The sequence below is a fragment of the Indicator indicator genome, chromosome 13 (genome assembly GCF_027791375.1).
Source record: "Indicator indicator isolate 239-I01 chromosome 13, UM_Iind_1.1, whole genome shotgun sequence".
Taxonomy (NCBI): domain Eukaryota; kingdom Metazoa; phylum Chordata; class Aves; order Piciformes; family Indicatoridae; genus Indicator; species Indicator indicator.
In genome coordinates this window covers 5023801-5041144 of record NC_072022.1, presented here as the reverse complement: position 1 = coordinate 5041144, position 17344 = coordinate 5023801, and the positions used below count along the sequence as shown (strand labels likewise).

Below are 17344 nucleotides of genomic sequence, written 5' to 3'. Positions count from 1 at the left end.
TAAAAATACCTGAAACCCCAACCCCAAAACTTTAACAAATTTTGCTGCCAAGCAGATTAGCTTATGGCAGAGGAAAAATATGGCAACATCCTCCCATAAAAAGTTCTAAGTAAGAACTTGGAATTTACCCACAGCATACTAGAAGGTTTACAATTGCTATGTTTAAAAGAAGTTTTATTAAGATGAGGTTTAGCTTGAAATGAGCCAATTACAGTAAAATAACTCATACTTACTATATAGAGAGAGAAGATTCCCTGAGAACCAGCAGTCTGAACAACTGGCAGAAATTAACTATTTCACAGGAACACAAATTTAAGGAACACACATACATGATAAATACACCTACATATCCCAAGGTGTTAGCCACAGGCACTGTCCTTCATAGCTGCTAAGGGAAATAAGTTAACCTTTACACCATTGGTCTCCTTCCTGCTGTTCTAAAAGCAAGTTAAAAAAATAACTTATCCTAAATAAACATCCATTTATTAGTGTCCACTGACCTGATTCTCTTAAATAATATATCTGTAACCAGATCAGTACACATTCAGCATTAATGGTATTCTTGAAATTTGAAGCACAGAGCTTTAAAATACTGACATTTTTACATGTCTATTGAATGTACTATGGAGTAACTAAAACTCACTACACATCCTGTTTAAAATAACCTCTGTAAAGAAAAAAAAAATCTATTTAAATGCTGTAGCATAACTACTATTCCAATACAACACAGCAAAGACTAAAACATCTCCAGTGTGAATGACCTGTTATAACCTTCCTCTCAAAGTAAGAGCTGATGGCTGTATTACATCCAAGAGTGGCACCCACAAAACTGAAGTGGATGATTCAGGTAACCAGATTCCTAGCTACTTAGAACTCTCAGAAATTAAACCTAACACCCAAGAGTCTAACTCAAAATTCCACAGATGGATACTACAGAGTATTTCCAATACAAAGGAAATTCCTGTCACTGTGCACTGGTCTTTGATCTGAAATGGATTCACAATGTTAACTACACCACAGCACCTAACCTACAACCAACAAATGCATAAACAAATTAAACTGTATTTGTTTCTGAAAATACCCATTACACCTGTATTAAAGACCCAGGAGTCTGAGGGAAAAAAGCCCATCAACAACCAAAAAGCAAGATTCCTCACCTAGAGATATCAAAATAATCCTTGCTAGATCCATTTTATATATACACACTTTTCCACACCTTCTGCTAGCAGCACTACCAAGGTCACTTACCTCTGTTTCTTTATCTTCCATGATATTTACAAGCCCCAAGAATATATTCTGTAGCTTGATCAGAAATGGTTCTGGATAGATTGCCCAGTCTTCCCATGCTCGGAAGCACGTCATTACCCGTTGCTAAAAGGAATAGCAAAAAAAACCCACCACACTAATAAATTTGAATTAAGAAATTTTAAGTGATTGGAAATACACCAAAGAACTACTGCTGGAGACAGACACTCCTAACTAGTTCCATACCAGAATATATTACAATGACACTATACTGAGCAAAACTAGTAATGTTTAAAAATTAAGTATATAGGAACTACTTTAAAAAAAAAAAATCTCACTTGGTTCCATTTTCCTTCCAAATTCCTGTTGCATTATCTATTTCAGCTGTTCAAAGTTCTTATACCAATAGTAAACTGCATTCTGCCCAGATATATGAAGTAGGTTCCTCTACTAAACATAAAAGAAAATTACTTGCCTTTGTAATATAACTAAAATTAACCCTGGGTTATCCACATTGAGATTATGTTCCTACTTTCATTTTTTGCAGAAGTTAAGCATGTTTGAAATGAAAGGATTCATTTCAAGCTGGACACATCGAATGTAGCTGGAGATGTAGACGTAAAAAAAATAAATTGTAATTCTGCTGCCTGTCTTTTACCATACACTAAAACTGACTCTCAGTCTAGAGCAACTGAGAGCAGAGAAGGTAGGACAAGCAGGGTCAAGACCTTAATACAGAAAAACTAACTACACTGTAGGTCTTGTATTTAAAGCTTATGATTTAAATAGATAGAAAAAGCCTGAATAAACCAAAACAGCAGAGGCATCTTTAAAACAGAAGGGAAAGCCAGGCTGAGCATGAGAGCAATGAGAAGTAGAGCACTGTATTTCAAAAATCACTCTCAACCACCCATTGACAAACTGTTATCAGACCTCAACAAATAAAGCCTAACTATCCATAAAAATGATTAAAACTAAGTTTATGCTGTTATGGCCAGCAGCTTCTTGCCACACTGAGCAGCCCAAATTTATTTTTGAAACTCAAATATAGATGGTCCAAAAATAATTAGAAAGCTAGAAGGCCTTGTTTGCAATTAAAGTACTAGATAGGTATTGTCTCAACTCCACAGCTACATATCTACCAGTACACTTTGGCAGCAAGATGATAATTTTCTTCCTTAATTTCCAAGCTACCTTTGCAAGAGAGTAGACTTAATTTTTATTTAAAAAAAAAAAAAGCAAGGCAAATAAGTAAAGCTTAACTAGGAAGCTTGAGATCTAAGCCACATTATCATAGTATGTACTCTCTTGTGGAGGAATATTTACTTATTTGACTTTCATATCACATAAAGAACAATGAAATACATACCTTGAAATTTTCAGACTGTAAATGGCCTTGTATTGTACGGTAAGTAGCATTGAGATCAGAGAATATCTGACATAATTTTGTTTCAAAACTAGAATTAAACATACATTTCTTAAGTTAAACTTTGTAATATATGCTTTCTGGACATACATAATTCATGAAAATACCTGGGACACAGGACTCAAAGGCACAGGGCTCTGATCCCTATAGTAGCCATGAACTGAACTATAAAGCAAATATGATTACTACATATTAAAACACCTTGGACAACAACAGAACTGTGAAGGGAGATCTTCACATCTGCTGCAGTCCCTTGATATAGCCTGGAAAGACTGGAGGAGGATAAAAGGGAGTTTTACCACCTTATGTACAATGAAAGAATTGTCTCAAAATTAAATACCTATTTTTAAAAAATTATTGGTTACAATAAAAGCACAGGGAGTAACAGCTGCCTAGTATCCCTTGAGCTTCTCTCAATGTGCAAGAAGTAAACTGGCACAGCAACGACACTGCAACAATAAAACCTCAACTGCTATTGCTACAGTTTCATAACATGCTGAATATTCCTCCCTCACACTACCATAACATCAGGGAGATTCCAGGAAACAGACACAATCAGGACAAAGGTCCTCTCCCTTGGACATTTTTCCCAAATTCTGCTCAGTGCCTTAAAAACAAATCAATCTCAAAAATTGACTTCTTCACATGGATTATTTGCTGTATTATATCTTGAATACTATCTACAGGCTCTCTTTTTGTAAAAGGCAATTGAATTCTCTCACTTATATGAGGTTCCAGGCAAGTGATCCTCTTGTATAGGGGATATACACTTCCTTTCGCATTAGGAAGCAACCCTACACAGTAACATGCAAAGAGATATACGTATCATGAGTGTTGTAACAGTATCCTAACAGGAAAAGTGTGAATTTCTATACAACCACTTTTATCCAGGGATGTACAAAACTGAATCTTAGGATGTTCTTTTTTTAAATCATCAATCACCTAAAACACTATACTTACAATTTTCTATAGTAGGAAGCGTTGGCAACTTTAGCTGAAGAGTTGTATAACACATCTGACACGAGATATAATCTTGCAATCTACAATAAAGAAGGTCCAAATTAATGTAACTCCAGAGTTTAAATTGCCCTAAAAAGATAGGCATTTTTCCAGAAAGAACACGAGATAGTTTAAACTATCTAGAAGTACCAAATAAGAACACAGTCATACTGTTAATAAACAAGCTGAGACACAATTTGTCGCTGATGCTACAGGGTACTAGCCACTGTAACACTATTACAAAGGACAGCCCATGGTATTTCAATTTTTATTTCCTTATCTGAACACACTATTCTGCTGATTTCAACTTAACAGTAAGTTAGAACATCATTTAAAAGTGGGTTCAGAAAGAATAAAAATATGTAACAAAATCCCACCATACTTCAATTCATGTCCCTGTTTTAATACAAAAGTTCATTGCTATCTGAAACTTACAACACTTGTAAATTTTATGTGTGCTGTTAAGCCATCTCTTCCCCCAGAACACAAGGTTGTATAAAATCACCACACCTTCTTTGGAAGAGGAGTCTTCAGAATGGACAATGATTCTGTAATGCAGTCTACAATTTCTTCAGCAGCTTCCGCATTATTTAGACAGAAAACCATTGCGTCGCCAATGTCATTCTTCCGAGGAGTCAATCCACGCAGAATTTCCTCTAATTTGTCCCTCTGTCTAAAATACCAAGAATTGTAATATTTTCAATATAAAATTCACAGTGCTTTAGGAAATTTTTCCATCTTTAGAACAAAAGCAATTTTAAATGCATCTGCATTCTGTTGCTGTTTGCAGTCATTTATGAACACACGCGTCCGCATTACATAAAAAGTGCAAAAACATTCCCACTCCAGTCTGGACTACATACAGAAACCAGGGAAAATTAACTCAGAAGTGCCTAATGCTGAAGATTGGTATCTCTAATAAAGTAATTCTCTTTTTGGGTTTAGTTTAAGCCCAAATTAAAATGGATAAATCTAAAGCATGCAAGTAACTTCTGATGCAGAATATGAAACATTAGATTCAGAAAGCTAATATGAAGGAATTATTTCATGTTTTCCCTGACCACCATATATAGAGAACACTCTCAAAAGAGTAATTTTGGAGCCTTTCAAAAAGAAGATATAATAAATTATGTATTAAAACCTCCAGAACCATGACACCTATCTTAACTATGATGAAAAGAATAAAAGAAAAAAAAATCCACATGCTAAGGACACAGCTGGAAGAGTAACAGCAAAATTAAGAAAATCCTCTATGTATTTCCACTACCATACCCATCCCCAACACACTCAGAATTCACAGCAAAGAACTCTGACCTGCCTCTTCCTGCTTACTAATAACTGCTCTCAAGATTACTGTTTACTTCTTGAGACCATAACAATGTCGAGAAAGGTGCTATATATGCCCCCAACAGATAGGTACAGAAAATGGGCAAAAACTCTGATCTTCCCAATGCTCTTCAAATAAAGGGTTAACAATTGCACTGAACTGACTCACTGTTTAATGATGACTAATCTTATCAAATCCCAAACTTATTTTTAGCAACAATTAAAAAAAAACAAAAAAAAAAAGACTAACTGGAAAGCACTGACGTTAAGAGAGCTTCTAAGTAATGTTATCACCAACATGGTAACATCTTAGGGATGACATAACTACAAAAGCACAATGGCCAAAAAACCCAAGGAGATTCACAGTTAAAACAGCACAAATTGATGGAAGTCCATACTCTTCCTTAAGTGCACCCTTCTTGTTCGTTTCCTCCACAAATGCTTCTGTTTCTTGCTCTTCTGACATCCCATGCAAGTACGGGTTCAATGGTGGTGGCCTCCAAAATGATCCATTCTTGAACATTCGGAAATCTTCTGTCCTCCACTTGGTTGGAGCATCTCCCTAGGAAAAAAATAACATTTTTATTTCGGTATTCTTTTATTTCATCATGTTTCAAGTTAGGAACTGTCACTAAAATTCTACTTGCCTGAAGAATTGAATAAAGCTTCCATCTGTAATAAACATGGGCTGGAGTCTGGTTTTCAAATAAAAACCTAAACCGAAGAGCAAAAAAAGAAACAAAACATGATACAAATTATTTAGCTCAAGAAAACTCAAAGTAATAAAGAAATTTAATCAAATCCTTTTTAGAATCCCAAGTCAGCTACCGAGTGAGCTCAAGATAGCTAAAAATCACATACACCTACAACACAGCTGTGCAGAACAAGTGCAACCACTCCACACACATATGTATGTGATCTGCAAAGGAGAGAGCAGAACTCCACAAAGGCACAGCATTTCTCAGAGGTTAAAAGCAGAACAGAGTCAGAAAGAATCACTGTGCAGCCTCACAGTAAAGCAGAAGAATCAACAATGCCAAGAGCCAATATGGGGGTAACTGCAGCCTCAGCACAAGCAGTGCAGGAAAATGCAGTTACATGTTTAGGCTGCTCAGATGAAGTGCTAAATGGCTTCAAGTTTTCCAACACTCTTCACAATTTTAAAAAACAGCCCACTTTTAATGGCCAACATATTCTGACCTCTGTATTTTGTCTTTTTGAAAAGTCATTGTTTTCCCAAAATAGTTTTTTAGAAATTGCACTTTACAATAAAATTTGCAACTGATCCCTTTTTATTCCATTAATGACAAGAGTTGGAAATCTTGACAGCTTCACTATATCATCTAAATTTTAACCCTATTTGCACTGACATCAAAGATAAAGGGCCCCCAGGTCTTACTAAGGTTAAAAATCAGGCTCCAGGAAGACTGGACTTTAGATTGAGCCAGTCTGTCTCTTTTGTTTGGTTTTTTTTCTTTTTAAGAAATGTATGTTCCTCCTTCCACTGATGATTTGGAATTCCTCAGGTGCTAAATGTAATTTTGTTTATTATACATATGTATAAATGCATTTTATAGTTCATCTATAGTATTTTATATGTACACAACAGTAACAACTGGAATAAAAAAGCATATTTTTCATAAAAAGATAGCACATGCATTTGTAACATTTAAACCTGCACATAAATACAAGACACAGCGTGCCAACTCTTACTGTTATTTCAGAAATGCAAGATATTAGGAACAGCGAAAATAATTAGTGCAATTTATTTGAAGTAATGTCATAATCACCTGAACATTGGATTGTTGATTTCTCGGTTCATGATCATGGCTTCAAACATAGGCCCTTCCCGTACCACAAACTCTATCATTCGGTGTATCAAAGCGAGCAAATTCCTACAACAACAACACAGTTAAAGAAAAATTGATTCAGACCTAACACTATATAAAACTACACTCCACCTAAGATACTACAACTGTGCAGGAGATTATTTTGCCTGTATTGTTAAGAAAACTGTGTAGAAGACAAGGTAACATGGAACATATTATAGCCTTGCATCAAAGACACGGGCATTCTAAAATAAAAACATGCCTAGGAGCAGTGGAGTAAGAATTTAAGAGGACACCTCTTTCCTGCATTTCCACGCCTTAGCCTACAACCATCTCTTGCTTAACAGAAGCTTAATAGTCCTTTAGCAATAAAAATAGAGAACTGAACACCAAAGTACAATTAGCTATTAAGAACTAAGCCCTCACCTACATTGTCTAGCACTAGGACCGAAGTATCCACTGAAGTTTTACAGAAGAACAAGTGGCTGGATGTTATGCTCAAAATTAAACACACAAAGCTTTGAATATTCAATAGAAACTCCATTCAACTCACAAGCTATTCAATATGAAAGGCAAATAGCCTTCCTGATGCCAAACAGGGCAATGATTTTATTAAATTTATATAATCCCTATTTGGTCAAGGCTCAACTACTGGCATACAACAAAATTATCCATCATTTAATATCATACCATCCAGTAATTCCTCTCTCACAAACTCAAATGAATCAAATCATTTTTTTTTAATTACAACATTCTAAAAATCATCTGTATTTGTTTCATTCAGCACTGCATCCTGAGGCAGGCAAGAAGCAGATGTGAAGTGCCACATCTGAAAATGCAGAGCCACTTAGAAGCACGCTAACAGGAGATAGTCAAATAAGCTTTGTAAAGAATAGTTAAACACCAGTTTCCAATCTTTGGGGGTTTATTGGAAACAGAGTCCCAAATTTTCAATTATAGATTACCGACATAGACACATACATATCCTATGAATGTGATGCAAGCAAAGAAAAAAATTAAACAGATTTTTCCATTTTTAAATTTTCTTGAACAGATAGATATTGGTTCTCATGTTAAAAAAAAATTCCTACTAGTAATTTTTTAATTATTAAAATTTTAAAAATTGGTACACTGAAAAGCTGCAGAATTTTCTACTACTACTTAGTAACGAGGTGATTTTTCTAGCATGAGTATCCAAATTTCTGCCACAGATAAAATGTACTAGATCAAAAAATATTTTCAACTTAAAAAACATAGTAATAAAAAGCTGCCCCTGCCATCTGCAAACTTAGCAAATGTTCTGGTTAATACCAGATAGCATTAAATCTACATTTGCCTCAAATATTATGCAAAAAAAACCCCAGACAGCTACCTACAGCTCAATTTTCCTGTTTGCTTTTTGTAATCCCAGAAACATTGTAAAGAGGACACAGTCCAGTAATTCTGTAATCATTTTATTTAAAGCAGTGTTCTGAAAGTCTAAATAGTAAGACTGTTCTTGTTGTATTAATTGTATTTGAAAAACATCAGTAAGAAAAAATTACAATTAGCTTTCAAGCCTCTCAGTTATTGCACCATGCATTTATTTTAAGGCAAGTTTAATGTGATTATTTCTGGCTTCCTGCAGAACCACATTGTTGGGTTTTATCCAATTCTTTTTTTCAGTGAGTACAATAAAATTGCCCAAGAGCAGATTATGCTTGAACAAGGACATCTGCTTTGGACAGCCTTCAGATCTATGAAGAAAAGATTCCGTATATCCCATATCTGAAAGAGGGTGTGACATGCGTTTTGGCTGACTACTTGGAAGTTAGTTTCTCAGAAAAAGACTTGTTTGCGTATATTGACAGCTTCCCATTTACTAAGTACTAAGAAAAGATGTTAAAATCACTACTGAACATTTTCAAAGGAGAATAATTAAATGTATTATCCCACTGAATTCAGTCCAAATTTTTGCAGGACATAATGCACAGTGTAATAGTCTTCGCAGCTGGCATTAGCACCTTTGAAGATCATCAGAAAAAAGAAAGGTGTTTTCAAATACAATTCAATTAATATGAACTTTTCTTATCATAGAAGCTTTCAGAATGCTACAGTAAATAAAACGGGAACATTTTTCTCTGATAGCTAAGTTCCTCTGTAAACATTGTACAGTTTTACAAGTACTTGTTCTACTCAATGTTTCTCAAATGAAGACTCCTGGTCGCCCTCATTAGTCATGTCTCCACCCAACAAAAACTGTACTGTCCTAAAATTTCATCAAAAACACTATTGACAAATAGGTTAATATAGTACTACAACTAGCTTCACAAATCTTTCTTCCCCCCAGACACACGCAAAAATAAAAAAGAAAAAAGGGACTTTGTGACAATTAAAACAGTGTAGTAAAAAAGGATGATAGTTTTAAGTGCATTATTTTAAAATGTCTTTTAGCTTAAGTTGGCCAACAAAAAGAAAAAAAAAGGAAAAAAAAAAGAAAAAAAAGTTTTTCAGTTATAATAAAACCACATTTATTGGAGCCGATCGTACCAATGTCTGGTCAAAAACTGTATACTTTCCCAATCCATCCCATGATGTTTTCCTGGTCCCCCGCTGCCGCAGACAGTTCAGCTGGTGTTGCTCACCAAGGCCAATGTCAAAGAGAATTTGGTAATCTTTTGTGCTTATTTACTGTTAAAACAGTGTTGTGTTCCTATGTTTGGGAAAAGGTTTTAGCTTAACTGAGCAAGAGTGTACCTAGACTAGTGTGTAGGTAGGAGCACTGACAGCAACCACAATACAGAAATACCCTTGCAATACAGAACTATCTTTTTCAGTACCTAAAATTAACTGTTGCATGTTAAAAAATAAAAAATGTAGCAGAAATCACAAGTGATTTTTAACTCAATTGATTACAAATTCTACAAGTCAAAAAGGCCAAAAAGTAAAAGTAAAATAAAAAGCCCCACAGCACCACCACACTGGAGACAGCTGCATTCTAGCAAGGAAGTACTCAAGAGACTTATGTCATCATCTCTAAGGCAAGCTGTTTCACCCTAGTGTTCACTCACAAAACTACCCAGCAACTATTTCTACTGCTCAAAATTAAACACAAAAGGTAATTAAGTGAAGCTATCCTCACTAAAAGAGATTATTAAGGTAAGGATAATAAGACATTTCTTTCAAGAGTGATGAAAATAAAAACTATTGCTCAGTCAAGCCATTACCTTTTCCTCAACATCACCATTTTTCTTTAAAATTCCGAAGGGGAAATTTTCTATATTTAGATCAGTAATAATAAAGAAAAACATGTACCTTTCTGTTGGGATAACCACTTTGACTATGGCTTGCGACAGAGTCTGTATATGAAGTCACATCAGATAATAAACATAGAATATGTGAGTATTGTTAACAAGTAACAAGCAAAAATATACATATGCAATGAAAATACTACACATCTATCACAAGTTTTGCAGGCAATCACTGCTGTGAAGTTATAACTAAGCAATTACACAAATGTAAATGGTTGTGTCAGTGAACTATAAAGGTTCACTAATTGCAAAGTATCCGAACATTCCTGTCAGAATGTACATTGATGAACTGAATAGGTACTACACTGAATATTATTAAGAAAGGAGTTCTTAAGTTTATGAAAAGATTCGAAACTATTTGACTTGGATCATGTTGGTATTACTTTATTCCCAAGTCTTACAAAAAAAAAAAGAAAAAACTCAGCCCTAACATTTAAGTGTCACTCAAAGAACCAACAAATTCTTATGAATGTAAATCAAGTTGGTTTGTGATTATAAAATACTTACCCTTTTATCAGATATTATTCCAGAAACAAAAATCTGAAAACTGACTCCATAAGTAGCATAAAATACTTACTCAATGTCCAGATTAATTACCTTCTACACAAAGTATCAACTCCTCTAGTGTAAAAATAATGCTACCCAAATTAAAATGTATTATTTTATCTAAAGAAAACAATTTAGATACTGCAATTTGGCAGCCAACAAAAAGGGGGGACGTAGGAGAAAAATATCCAGGGAGCCTGGAGGAGGAAAATGATAGCCAGATTTAAAGCAGCACTAAAACAAATCAAGAGCAAATATACTGTACCCTAACAAAGACATGAAACAGAGCTCAGGAATTAAGTTGGTTCCCTTTGGCTACAGCAGGGAGCCAGTGAATTTGTACGCTAAGGGCTGCCAAAGTCGGCCTGAACAATGCAAATCTATGAAGCCACTGAAAAACTGTCACAGATGTAGTATTTAACAATGAAATATGGCCCAGGGTACTGTAAGTTACCTTCTCAAAATCTTCCTTGTTTTTTGGTGGTGGTAACATTGGAGCATTGGGATTCTTCAATCTCTCCCTAGGCTGGGCATTAAAAGGCAGTCCTGACGGAGGAGGCGGGAGGGTATGCTCCATCATAGAAGGCGGAATGTATATTGGGTGTGGTGGTATAGGTACAGCTTTGCCCCAGCCTAGCTTCATTTCAAATGACATAATCATCTTGCCTGAAAAAGTGAAGGAAAACACACACCCCAAAAAAAATTAAAAAACAAAACAAAACAAACAAACCCACATAAAATGAAAGCAAACCACCATGACATTATAAATTGATTCTGCATTACTCAAGATTTCTCTCTTCAAAGGCAATGTTTAGGTTTGCCTGCCATAGTTTACTCTGATGAACAATGTAAGCAGAAAGTATCACATCTATCAGACTACAGCATGTGCAAATGAAAGCCTATTTTATTAATCTTTCCCCAATATGTATTTTCAGGAGACTAAAGTACACAATTGTTTTGTTGTGGGGGTGTTTTTTTTAATTCATCCTCAACTCAGTAAATCAGAATGAACTGGCCAATTCTTAAATTGTATTTCTGCACTTCAATTCTTCAAAATGTTTTCTTTGTAATAATTGATTTTCAATTGTGCAGTAACCAATTAGAACTGAATAGTTATAAACCCACTTACGAATAGTCCTAGTAAAGGACCATTCTAGAGTAAGCTATGCAAGAGGCAACTTTCTATTTTTTATCTTCTTGCTTAGGATGCTGATTTTTGGATTCTTCTGAACTTCCTCACATAGCTTTCTTCATCAGTCAAGATATTTTTTTGCCTTTTTTGTTTGTTTGTTTTCATATAAAAGATAAACAAGATTGTCCATATGCACAATTACATGTTTGACATACTAAAGTTACCTCTTCAGTAGTAGGAATTTAGCCATTTTTAAAAAGAACATCACGTATAATTTATCATTGATTAGTGATTTTATCCTGTGCATTATCAAATCTTACTTCCCACTCACATCTTGAAAACAGTCAGAAATTTGACATCTTTACCCACGGCAAAAGCCAACAGCCCTTGTATATGGTACAGTTAGATGGCATTCAGCTGTCAGTAAAATAGGGTAAACTAAAACCACTGCCAGTGTAGTATCTGCTGGAGTTACAGCATACCTATCACTAATCTGATAAAACCATTTGCAGATATGCCTACAGTTACTCTTCAATATTCCTACATAGATAATTAATAATTCCAAACTGAGAAATCTGTTTACCATTTAAATTCTTTAATGCTCTTTCAGCATCTCTTCTGTTCATAAAGGCCACAAAGCCACAATTTCTTTCTCTTGCTCTTTCTTCATCAGTTCTTGGCCACATAATTTTAACACTTGCTAATGGTCCAAAGCGTCCAAATTCTTGACATAACATCTCTTCATTCATCTACATGAAATAAAGGTAAAAATTAGCATCTTGCTAATGTATTTCTAAAGATACTCTTTCGTATTACTGTCCAGTTGTCGAGATTTGAGTTTTCTGAGTTTCTTGAAAAACAATTCATTGATACCTTCCCAATGAGATCTAATGCAAAAAAATCATTTACAAAACTAGCATTTAAAAACTGAGCACACTCAAATTTCTGAGATATGATCCACCCTGCATGGAGATATACACAGAAACACAATTTTAACTGAGCATTTTTGCATTTTGTAACTGATAGTCAAAATCTTAACTTTGGAAGCCCCGTGTACAGGGCATTCATTCAAACAGATACTGTCTCTACAATCACCAACTGTACCTAGTATATGGGTTTAAATATATATGTATGGTTTAAAATAAAAAAGGGAGAAAATTGCCTCTGGGAAAAAATTCAGCTGGACTCAAATATGCCAATATTGCACTTTACTCCTTGTCTCCAAACTTACTTGAGGATTAATGTTTCCAAGATACAAATTTGTTGTGCTTGGATCTCCAACATCATGTGACCCTGGTGCATAATCATCCAGTACTACAATGATGAGGGGGAAACAGAAAAAAAGTTATAATCCTTACTATGCATTTAAGTGACAACATTATACTGAATGTGAAAAGAATCTATATTACCACCAGATGATCTGTTTCTTCTTGAAGGAGCATCCACTGAAGAAATAGAAGAAAAATATATATAGTTTAGTCTACAAATTTTGCATCCCAAAGAAACATAAAAAACCCCATCTACTTACTTGAACGACGCTGGCCATCTGAGTCTGACTGGGGTGGCTCAAAACGACTCAATCTACCTTTTGTTTTATGCCTTTCATCACGCTCCTCTTGTATTCTACAAAGGTTTAACAAAAGTCACAACTTACTACCATTTTGAGAGTTTTAATCTAAAGTTTTCAATCCACTGTAGAGTTAGAAGAATTTTTAATACTAAACACCAGGCTTGTAAAAAATTCCAAATTGATGGTATGTCTGAATTTCTGTTTAATCAACTGGAATGTATCTATCAGAATTATTCCACCTGCATGCTTCCTCACTGATACTGTCAGAGTATTTTAACCTCAAACAAAATTGACTTGGTTTCAGAACCAGTTTATAAAACCAGAAATAAGAACTGTTCCCTGAAAAAAAAAAAAAAAAAAAAAAAAAAAAAAAAAAAAAAGAGACCTGAATTCCACATCCAAGAGCCAGAGATCCATTGACTGTCAAGATGACTTTTCATGATGCATACAACTCCTTAATTTCTATTTCTTCTCCTAACGTACCTAAGAAATTTGTTCATATAGGCTGCCACCTTGTAGGGTAGCAGACACCTCCATATGACTGTTTCTAGAACAAACAGGACCTTATCTCAGTTTATATCTCTGAGGACACTATTCACACAAATAACTACTCAGTTCTCTGTAGTTTGGCCTTCAATCTTTCGTCTCTTAAATATGAAGATATTGTATACTAGGAAATCAAGGCTGCCAAATTAATTCACATCACCTAATGAAGTTCAGATGCTACTCACAAAAGCCATTTATGGATTTATAATGCAGTACAAATTTTATATTGCACTCAGTTATACTCAATATACGTACATTGCTTGTTCTGTTGTATTATGCATTCAAAAGACAGACTCTGCTTTCTAACCACTGTTCAGCTTGTGTTTAAAACTACGCAAGCTGAAATACATCTTTATCACAAGTCTTACTTCTGCATTAATACAAAACCCCAACTTCATATTACAATTCATTTGCATATAGTTGTAGAGATGCTGGCAAAACTTATTCTTCCCAAGCCTGATACGCATTTTAGTTTGCTACTAAGCTCTTCGCTGCATCCCCATCAAAAGCCAACACATAAAACCTGGACATCCTCATCCATCACAGTACCTACTTGTCTTGCTGTATCTAACTTTAACAATGGATGAGACCATGTTAAAAAGTATTCTCATTTACAGGCTCACACTTCCTAATTTGTAACAAATTGCAACCTAAATTCCACTTGTAAGCAACATACTTGACAACAATTTCCTAGGTTTCCATTTTTAATCCTGGTAGATGGTTGGTTATTTCAATTATCAAAGCTTCTCTTGACACCTAACTGATCCAAAAAACATCCTGCAAAGTTTTGCAAACAGCTAGTAATTCATTTAGGGGGATCTCTGAAATACTTTACACATTTATATGGAGTTTTTGATTAATTACTCTAATATTCTGCTTAGGTAGGCAGGACCAAGCTGTTTCAAAGGTCACAATCAAACATCTCTGGCATGTAAGGAATTCCATTCATTTCAACAAACATTTAAGCCAGCATACTGGGCTTTCTTGGTTTGTTTTTTGATCACTTTTGATCACTGGTCACAAATCAGTGTGAGAAAGGGCAGGATTATCAAGGAACACCAAAGATCTAGTTAGATGGCAACTGCTTATACAGACAAATCACAGCCACCTATATTGAGCATGTACCACCATGTGTTCCTGGCCTGTTGAATTATCATAGCCACTGAATTAAGTTATGCCACTCCACAAGCATTTGGGGAACAGTTTAGCAAGAATAATAAAAACAAAGTAAAGATATTATGTCTTCTTTATTTACAGTAAAAACTAGTCAAACTTACTGCTTTAATTCTTCTTTAAAAAGTTCCAAATTACTCTTTTTCTTTTCCTTCTCTCCTTTCTTCAAAGGCTGAAATTAAAGATACATCAGCCAACATTTGAGCAGATAAAATTAAACAAAAAATATGAATTTCATGTATATAACAAAATTTTACACAATCTCCATGCATATTTTACCTACAGGTTTCAAAACAAGTAGACTACTAGAGAAATTAAAAAAAACCAAACAAAAAATAAAACAACCAAAACCACAACAAACAAATAAGACTTGAAAACATTAAGACCAAGTACTATCAAACACAAAGCTAGAAAAATTAAGGATAGCTTAAACTAATTTTTGTTACTTCTCATCATTACGCAGCATGTATTTTCTACTCTATCTATAACAAATTTAAATTATCTGTCAGGTTGCTCCACTCAGAAATTTTGAAGCTGGCTACGTCCCTAGCAAACCATCATGCTCTGATTAAACTGATGTGTTTACATATATATGTAAATTACTTTACATATATATATTCAATTATTTTATCCATGAATATTCTGAGAAAGGAATTTTCTTCTCTTGCTTCCTTCAGATATAAATATAGATCTGAAGAAACAGTTACTCTAAACAGTTCAAGATCCTCAGAAAAAACACTCCTGAATGACAAAGAATATGGATATTGTAATTTTTTTTTATACTCTTGTGAATTCTTATCTTCAACAACATTGTTTTATATAACGAAATTTAAATGAAAAACGTTTCCAATAGGCAGACATACAAAATATTTATTGTGTTACACACTACAGCTTTGGAAAAACTGGACTTCCTACTCACCCCAGGCAAAGTTGTTTGTTTGTTTTTGTTTTTGGGGAGGGTCTGCCAAATAAATAAAATCATTTTTACCTCATTATCTTCAATTACCATTGGACAGGGCAAGTGAGTAAACTGCATTACTTGGTAAGTATTTATGACAAATTTGAGAAGTGCTAATATTCTCACAGTACAAACACTTGCATATGACAGAACAGAGCTCAGCATAATAAAAAATGCTACAATTTCTGTAACTGTAGAGCTTTACACATGATGAAAATCAAACCTGCCATCCAGTATTACCCCACTAATCTAAATCTTGAGTTTTGTTTAAAGCTGGAAGGAGGCTAGGATGGGATTACCCACAATTATCACATCACATTTCACTCCCCACCCTAACAGGCCATACCATGTATCTATCGCTTCAGCTTAAAAATTATAGTAAGCTCTATTATAAGACATTTTAAAGACATCTAAGACATTAATTACACATTACACATATACAGTAGTAACAGTAATTATATGTAAGTATCATCTGACTTCAAGGTTAAATTCTTGGTAATATTTCCATTAGATTGAGATTTCATCATAAAAAGTAACAAAATGTGTCAAACCATGCAGAAGTCAAATTAAATAACAAGGAGGTGTTGTTCTACAACTTATTTGGAACAACTTAAAAGAGCTATGTGGACTGTCAATCACCACCACAAAAAAATAATTCAAAAAACGTCACCAAGAAAAACTTGGATCAATGCAAAGGTCTCTCTCTTTTTCCCTTTTTTTTTTTTTCCCCAATTTTACATTACAAAAACCTAAAAACAGATGGCAGCAGGAATTGCTTCTAGAACTTCACAAATTCTCAGAATTGGAGAGACTGTTACACTGCAACAGTCAGTAAATCTGTATTCATGAGAAGTCTGTCTCAATTAGCAGAAAAAGAGTAAAAGTATACAGCAGCCAAATCAAAGCACAGTACTAGGTATACCATGCTGGATACAGGGCTACTGGACCTCTGCATTTCATCATGTTATCTGCCATGAGACTGAACAAATCAAAATTTCTCTTCTCTTAGTATGTGATAAATGCAGATTGAACTACTCTGCAAGATCACACACCTTTCTCTAAGCACTTCTAAATACTTTCCAAGAATAGGGTTAACATTCAAGTAAGAAACTTACAGGCTTTTTCGTTTCTATCATTAAGAGGGATGGAGGCTTCTCATTAGATGGCTGGCTTGGTTGATTTTTTTGATCTGAAAACCGTGATGAAGGCTTATAGATTTTACCCCGTTTTTCATCTGTTTCATGCTCCTCTGAAATTAAAGGTAAATTAAAAACAAATTTATTAACCAGTGCTGCACAATATTG

At 34.5% G+C, this 17344-nt stretch overlaps 1 protein-coding gene across 2 annotated transcripts in view; it reads right to left on the bottom strand.

Annotated features, from left to right (window-relative positions):
• U2SURP (U2 snRNP associated SURP domain containing) overlaps positions 1-17344 on the bottom strand; it is a 48117-nt gene that overhangs the window by 19039 nt on the left and 11734 nt on the right. Inside the window, exons 5-19 of one of the 2 annotated variants that reach the window (XM_054386130.1) lie at positions 17156-17289; positions 15187-15254; positions 13322-13416; positions 13203-13238; positions 13025-13107; positions 12377-12542; positions 11116-11327; positions 10120-10163; positions 6787-6891; positions 5644-5710; positions 5395-5558; positions 4181-4343; positions 3632-3711; positions 2615-2702; positions 1249-1371 (exon numbers count right to left, since the gene is read on the bottom strand). In XM_054386130.1, coding sequence (XP_054242105.1) covers positions 1249-1371; positions 2615-2702; positions 3632-3711; positions 4181-4343; positions 5395-5558; positions 5644-5710; positions 6787-6891; positions 10120-10163; positions 11116-11327; positions 12377-12542; positions 13025-13107; positions 13203-13238; positions 13322-13416; positions 15187-15254; positions 17156-17289 — 1628 coding nt within the window. Of the gene's footprint in view, positions 1-1248; positions 1372-2614; positions 2703-3631; positions 3712-4180; positions 4344-5394; positions 5559-5643; positions 5711-6786; positions 6892-10119; positions 10164-11115; positions 11328-12376; positions 12543-13024; positions 13108-13202; positions 13239-13321; positions 13417-15186; positions 15255-17155; positions 17290-17344 lie in introns of those variants that run through there. The other variant, XM_054386131.1, reaches the window with a different exon arrangement.